Source organism: Juglans regia, chromosome 13 (genome assembly GCF_001411555.2).
Source record: "Juglans regia cultivar Chandler chromosome 13, Walnut 2.0, whole genome shotgun sequence".
NCBI classification, from domain to species: Eukaryota; Viridiplantae; Streptophyta; class Magnoliopsida; order Fagales; family Juglandaceae; genus Juglans; species Juglans regia.
The window spans coordinates 11,711,146-11,718,724 of record NC_049913.1 but is presented as its reverse complement, the minus strand read 5'-3'; the positions used below and the strand labels follow the sequence as shown (position 1 = coordinate 11,718,724).

General features: G+C 39.1%; 1 protein-coding gene across 1 annotated transcript; it reads right to left on the bottom strand.

The window, feature by feature from the left end:
• Positions 1-5,359: 5,359 nt before the first annotated feature.
• LOC109009903 (expansin-A1-like) lies at positions 5,360-7,579 on the bottom strand. The gene is made up of 4 exons (XM_018990565.2): positions 7,477-7,579; positions 7,186-7,316; positions 6,768-7,080; positions 5,360-6,266 (listed from the first exon to the last, which is right to left on the bottom strand). The coding sequence occupies exons 2-4, from the start codon at positions 7,310-7,312 to the stop codon at positions 5,960-5,962; spliced, it is 747 nt and encodes a 248-aa protein (XP_018846110.2). The 5' UTR covers positions 7,313-7,316; positions 7,477-7,579; the 3' UTR covers positions 5,360-5,959.

Sequence of the window (7,579 nt, the reverse complement as noted above, 5' to 3'; positions counted from 1 at the left end):
TTCCTTCCTGCCCAGAAAAGATTCAAAAAACACCTTGCCTGTCGTCATTCTTGTCTCCAATTTCCGATTCTGGAGATTGATAATGATAATGATTGGACAAAATTGTAATAATAATTTTACTCTTACAAGAGGAATAACGTCTTTGTTGGGCTTTTTTGTGAGTCTAGTAGCTCGTGTGCCACTCGATTTAATAACACTCGACCTGATAAAATTCTGTTGCCATTTTTTTTTAACGAGCCATCATGGACAAGCCTCGTGGGATCTTACGTGATCTGCTTTACGTATTGATGTAGCGCACTATTATGTCAATTTTTTTCTTACCTTAAAGACCCAGATCCACGAAAAATCCCACTTTTTTTTTTCCTTAGAACTTTGTCGTCGTCTTTTCATTCCATCCAAACTACAATTTTACGGTTTGAAATCCAACGACTAGATGCTCTCTCCATTGGGTATGGTAGGCTCCATCCCTTTAAAAAGATCTTGTATGGCTTAATTTCATGGCAGCATGAAGTTTCCTTCTTTCATTTTGTCACAATCTTGTACCTCTACAGGAGTGGAATGGAGTCACTGTAGACTTTGTTTTGGGATAATAAAAGGCTAGAGGTTTGGGCTCAGCCCCGTTGGTTATTTGTAGTCCCATGGTCCATTTACTTACTTTCTGTTTGGCATTTTTGCTTTTTGTTTGTGGAATTGGCTGTGTTAGGCCTTTTGTTATGATTGATGTTTCAGTGTGCCGGGCCAAACTGGGCTTTGGCCCGTTAGTAAAGGTTTGACTAGTATATGTAGTGAGTGTCCCTCTTTGTAATGGCATGAAAAATCCTTAATTAGGAAGATACTTTCATTTTCTATCTCTCATCTTCATCTTCTCTGGAGGTTGCTCCCCTCGAAGGAGTTTGTTACTAAAAGAATTACAGCAAATATTAGGGGTGTACTACACAATCTCTATGCTATCATGGAAGAAATTGTTATAGCCCTCAACAAAATCAAGGAGTCAATGGAACGAATTCAAGAAAGTCTTGAAATTCTTCATCAACATGTAATCAATGGCAGGAATGATTTTGAAGAAAAATTTATCCATCTCGAGCAACAACTTCGTGCGATGCAGGAAGAGGAAGAACGAGCCAAGGGTCATCCCGTCGAAACTCCTTTTCCCAGAAGGTCCTTTACAAATCCGAAATTAATTTTCCAACACTCAGATTTCCCTCTCTGACTTTTGTTTCCATCATTTCCCATAAATTATTCTCTCTTTCATTCCCTTCCGTCAGTCATTCCAATCAAGACACATACAATGATTGGAAAAGGAGAACCCATTGGGATAGTTCTCAATACCATATGGAAGTTTGATCCTGGTGGAGTCATTATTGGGCACCGAATAGAGGAAGAGCTCATAAACAAGAAGTATTAGATAGGGAGGAAGTCCTTCCTCTGTGGTCTGGACCACAAACATCTCCACAACTCTTTGCACTCGCCACAAACACCCAGCCAACTCGAACACACCAGAAGCCCCGAGGCATCACATCTTTGGTGGTTCATTCATTTATCCTCTTTCCCCAACCACCGTAACCACCCATATTTTGTTAATCAAACCCTAAACCAAGCCCATCTTTGCTAAATATTGGATGAGATGGTGGGCGAGGGGACCCATTTTTTGGTCCCAGGGCTATAGAAGCCATTCTTCTGAACCAAGCCCCACACCTTCTCACCTGTCTTCGGCACCAAGGACCTCCAGATGGTCAACCTAAACCTTCGAGTCCTCTCCTGCCCCGAGGTCACGAAATGGCCTGAGATCCTCCAAACCTTAGGGCTTGATTATGACGAGAAGGTCTCTCTGTCAATTGACCATGGGATCCTTAAGGTCGTAGTGGCGTAGTTCAACACCAACTAGCTCCTCACAGGACAACCACAAGCTGCATCTAAAGGTGGTTGTAGTGGATTCAAAGGTGGTAGTGGAGGAGGTAGAGGTTGTTGGAGTGGCCGCTTTTGTGGAAGGGGTGGTCCGAGGAGTGACAGAGGTGGCCCCCTAGAGGTGGTGCACATCTTAGTTTCTGTCAAGATTTCAGTGCTCAGTATACAATCAAATGTATGTTTGAGGTATATGAAGTCCTTTATACTTTGCTTATAATCTATGGTGGAGGGCGAATACTCAGGGGTTTGCAAGTTTTAGGAGATAAGAACTTTGTCTCTCAACTGCTTGATGGTTCGCTAATTAAAGGTGTTTTTAAGCCCTTTGATAGAGGAAGAGAGCATATCTTCGTTTTTACCATTTTCAATGTTAGGTGCTATATTGTATCTCCTCGTCGGTATATGTCACTAAATTTGGCTGTCAGATATACTAATATTATCAATACCTGCCCCCTTGCTAAGAATTTTAGGGTTGTAAAGTTGCCTTGGGTCAACATGATCATAAAAAAACCCCAGTGGGTAGGAGTGTAAGCTTCTTCACTAAGGCCATATTGAGAAATATTATTGGTCAAGTTACAATGACCAATCAAGCTGTTATGGCACTAAAAATGTTGAGGGAGAACATAAACAAATTTGACTTGGTTATCAGTGGCGTGAATATGCCAGACATGGATGGTTTTAAGTTCCTAGAATTTGTGGGGCTTGAAATGAAACTTCCTCTCACTAGGTTGTTAGCCCCTAGTGATACTATGGTTTTGATAAAAAGGGCTACCTATAATGCATGCGACTATTTGTTGAAACTTGTGATCAAAAGAAACTACGAAAACATGTGATCAGAAGAAGGAAATTGGACGCCGAGATGCAAAACAAGTCCATGGATGAAGACAAAGCTTGCCATGGTTATCTGAATGGCATCATACCGTTAGGCTTGTTTGCTCCTCTAGTGTTGACATGGCCTTGGTGCATTAGTGGCATTGGTATATATCCCATATTCCATAGGGTCTATTAGGCATTTTTTTTTCCATGTTACATGTATCAATTTTTAAGGAAAACTCAAGACAGGTCAGATGTTTCAGGGAGGAATTCCTTTGTGCATAATAGGTTCGAAAACCGTATTTTCTAATCTTGGACACTTTCCACAGTTATTAGTCAAGATTACTTTCACTATTATGGTTTACATAGGTGAGATTCTTACATATAGGGAGCATGTTGCATATATATTCGAGAATCATTTACTTGAGATTGTTGGGTTTTTGTGTTTGTACCTGAGAACTTAAGATGGCTTGCTCTTGTAATAGCCATACTTGCTGTAGAGGTAGGAGACCAAGCCCACATCATTGGAACATTGGGCTCCAAATTTGTCATTGTTCCTAGTTTTTCAATTGTTGTAAAATGGCTTATTGCTTGGGAAAATATGAATATAAATAGGTACATTTTGAAGAATAGCACAACTAGTGAGATTTTTATAAAGCACTTGGGCAGGAAACAAGAGGTAGATCAAGGCAACGCTCGAGATTTTATCAGCTTGGCTGAACTGGAGGTTCGGGAGAAGTTATCTATGCTCAAGTGGTTTGCAAATGAATATGGGAAGTTTGGTTGCATACTTGGGTTTGTGACCAACAAATCTCAAGAAGGTTCTCAGTTCAGCATGCCACAAACAGCACTAGAGATGACAATTTTGAAAGATTATGTGACCAAGATGAAGGCAAGCCAGAGCGACAGTTATTACCTTACAGGAAAAAGTAAGAAGACCGCGAAGGAAATGAAGAAAGGGTATGAGTTTCTCCATATGGTAGAGGCCAACGACGAATATACTGTTGAACAATTCAAAGAATTTGAAGGCAAAAAACTTACCCCAGCTTCAAAGGAAAGGTTGAAGCATAACCGCACCTTGTTGGCAATGTGCTTTGAAAGGGTAGGATTTGTCACAATTCTATACCTCTACAGGAGTGGAATGGAGTCAGTGTGGACTTTGTTTTGGGATAATAAAGGGCTAAAGGTTTGGGCTCAGTCCCGTTGGTTATTTGTAGGCCCATGGTCCATTTACTTGCTTTATGTTTGGCATTTTTGCATTTTGTTTGTGGAATTGGCTGTGTTTGGCCTTTTGTTATAATTGATGTTTCAGTGTGTTGGGCTTTGGTCCGTTAGTTAGTAAAGGTTTAACTAGTATATGTAGTGGGTGTCCCTCTTTGTAATGGCATGCAAAATCCTTAATCAAAAGATACTTTCTTTTTCTATCTCTCATCTTCATCTTTTCTGGAGATTGCTCCCTCTCGAATGAGTTTGTTACTAGAAGAATTACAGCAAGTATTTGGGGGTGTGCTACAAATTTTATGGGGCTTTTTCTACATTTACTGGCATGCTCAAAGTATCGAACAATCTCAAAAATTCATAATTCAAGCTTCTCCATCTTATGAAACGTCCTCTCTATAACTGCCTTAATCCATCTTCTGGAACACTTCAAAGTTCAATGGGTGAGATTTGGGTTTAGAGTTCAATCATCTCCCTCCATTAATGGTGGATTTTTGGGTTTGGCGCTTTAGACGGACATGGATTTGGATGGGATGGAAATAGTGCCGTCTATCGGATGAAAGGAAGGCCGAAATACATCCAGAAAAGAAAGAAAAGCCGAATATGGTGGATATCGAGTATGGATTTTTCAAATGAAGAAGCAGTCTACGATTTTTGGGTCAGTATCATTTACAAAGGCTTGAAGAACAGGGCTTGAATAGCCGGACAAAGAGAAGCATGAAAATTTAAGGCTGCCATGGGATGGATAAAGGTGAACTGAGGATTTAAGTTATACGTAAATGAGTTCTATTAAGATCTGTTTAAATTTAAATAGATTAAAATGAATTTAATCTGAAAGTTGAAATGAGTTAATTATTTTTTATTTATATATATATATATATATTATAGTATTCTCTTGTAAAATGGCTTGAATATTTATCTTTTTCTTGTTTTCTTGTTTGGAATGGGCTTGGATATGCACCGCTTGTTGGGGTTAAGGGTTTGTAAGGTAAGGTGTTCATACGTTTTAGGCTACGTGGACGATTTCCCACTTAAATATGCCATTTCAAAAAAATTATTGTTTCTTGGATTTTAAATGAAAGGGTTTAACTTTATATTTTAAAAATTCTTTAAATTTTCAACCAAAATGACTTCATTTAAAAGGAGTAAAATAAAACTGATGTGTTCGTCCCAGTAATTATAATTTTCATATTGATAGATGGGTTAAAAAAAGGTCCGGACTTTATGTAGTATGAATTTTTTAACTCAAAATTTAATTTTTTTAATTTTTTTTATTATAAGTATGTGTAGTGTAGAGATAATAAATATAACAACACAATTAATTTAATAAGAATAAAATAAAAATAAAAAAAACATGTATGATGTATAGGGTAGAATGATGAGCAGTATAATCTTTAATAATTTATGCATAAAAGAAATAAAGAAGTGAGAAATAGAGAATTTATATAAATGAGCACCGTTTCTCATTACTACTGGAAACTTGGAAATATACACTTAAATAATCTCCCAATACGGCTCAAAACACACTAACCAAGGACACACAGTCAGCTCAAGCCGATTACAATGACCTTAACAATAAGGGCAAAAAATAATCCCTAAAATATTTCAAAAAAGTATTCAAATACTAGTGGCGGGTGGTAAGAGTCGTCCACCTCTGCCAACTTCTGCTTTCACAACAGAAGTTCAAAAAAAAAAAAAAAAAAAGACTCGGAAGAACAAAGAGGGTCCCAAATAATATAGGGTACCCTACAACAATACAATATAACCCACCATTATAATGATGAAGAGCCATTTTAAAATAAGCCCTTCTCATTTCACACCCCAGGAAGTCAAAAGATTGACCCCTTCCCCAATACACAAAGTATACTAAATCTATATATATATATATATGATATTATATATATTCGGTGCTTTCGATATATATATAATATATATATATTAAAATGTAAAGATATCACAATCCTAGCAAAAGTATGGATAAAATGGAGAGGAAAGCCAGGGCAGAGGCACATGGGATGCATGTGACCTAACGGAATTGAGCACCGCTGTAGGTCTGACCAAAGGACCAACCAGCAGGAGCCACGTTGTTGGAGACAACAGTGCGGCCGTCACTGGTGGTGACCTTGAAGGAGAGGCTTTGTCCATTGAGATAAGAGTTGCTCTGCCAGTTCTGTCCCCAGTTCCTTGACATTGCCTGCCACTCAGTTCTCGACCCTTTTATGGCCACCGAGTGGACGTCTCCGGCACCACCGACGTTTGTGATCAGGACTAGATTGAAGTAGGAGTGGCCATTGATGGTGAACCTTATGCCTCCACTCCTCTTACAGGGCACCCTGCAAAAACCACACATCAAAGCAAATGTTGTTTAGCATTTTACCAAGCCCTCTGATACGAATTAAAACACTTTAATAGAGAGAGTTTCCAAAACCAATGAAGGAAATATTAGGCATCAAAAATTGCAAGATGGACTTATACTTCTAATTAGGAGGAAAAAAAAAAGGCTTTTACGGTTTTATGAAGTGTGATAATAAAGTTGAAATGTCAATTAAATGATGTTTTGATGTCTAAAATGTAGTGAAAGATTGCTCCTTTAATGTCTGAAACACTCTTTATCTGAGATCACATTATTAAGGGTCTAATCCTCTCCAAATCAAGGAAAGACAGAATCTTGACCGTGAAAAAAGGAATTTGATTGTTCAAAGTAGAAGTCCTAGGTAGTGGTTAGAAGAACTGTCTTCTTTAAATGTGGAAAATCAAATAGCCAAAAGAAACCTGTCACCTTCTTGCAAAACTAAGGTTTCAAGTTTTCAACTAAAAAGTTTCACTACGCGTACCTTCTGAAAGACACAGGCACAATTCCAGCTCTGTATTGGGCAATGTGCTGGAAGACTGGCTGAGAAAGATCGAAGTGCTGCTGGGGAGGGTTACACCAACCTCCTGCATTATTGGGAAGGGCATTGTTTGGTGGGCAGTAGTTGGTGGCTGTAACCAAGATGGAGCCAGGCAGGCACCATTTGGGATCATTCACACACTTGATCTCATAGCAAGACCCACAGCTCAAGCCATTGTTGAACAGAGCTGTGCTCAGAGCTGCAGTGTTTGTGCCATAACCTTGGCTATACAGGTTTCCATACCCACAGGCTCCACCTGCGCAACATAAAAACATCACTTAAATGGTCCATCTTTAAGTAGGAGACTCACAAAGAAAGTGGAAAAAAAAAAAATGCCCTCCATTTGGCACATGGTGCATACCCATTGTCCCAGAAGCATCACCCCCTCCATAGAAGGTGGCATGAGCATCGGTCCACCCTCCATCATACCCATGAACAGACGAGACCAATGCAAGAAAACCCACCAGGAAAAACCCAGTGAGAGACATTATCCTGCAAGCAAATAAAAAAAGTGAAAACATTTAGCACTTACTGGACCACCCATCTTCAACAACTTACTACAATCGCAACATTCCGTGTGTTGTGTGTTTAGCAGATGTGAAAACTAGAAGCGAAATGTGAGAGGAGGAGGAATGCAAGATAGATGATTTACGTGTGGATTGAATCTTCAAACAAAAAAGGAAGAGCTGTGAGGGGAAATGAAATCCGAGGCAGTTGAGTGAAGAAAATGTAGAAGGGGGAGGGGCCTATATATA

Excerpts from the sequence above, each read along its gene's own strand:
- LOC109009903 (XM_018990565.2), bottom strand. The coding sequence starts at position 7,312 with ATGTCTCTCACTGGGTTTTTCCTGGTGGGTTTTCTTGCATTGGTCTCG. Across the intron at positions 7,081-7,185 it reads TGATGCTTCTGGGACAATGG|GTGGAGCCTGTGGGTATGGA; the intron begins GTATGCACCATG and ends TATGTTGCGCAG. Across the intron at positions 6,267-6,767 it reads GTGCCTGTGTCTTTCAGAAG|GGTGCCCTGTAAGAGGAGTG; the intron begins GTACGCGTAGTG and ends TGGTTTTTGCAG.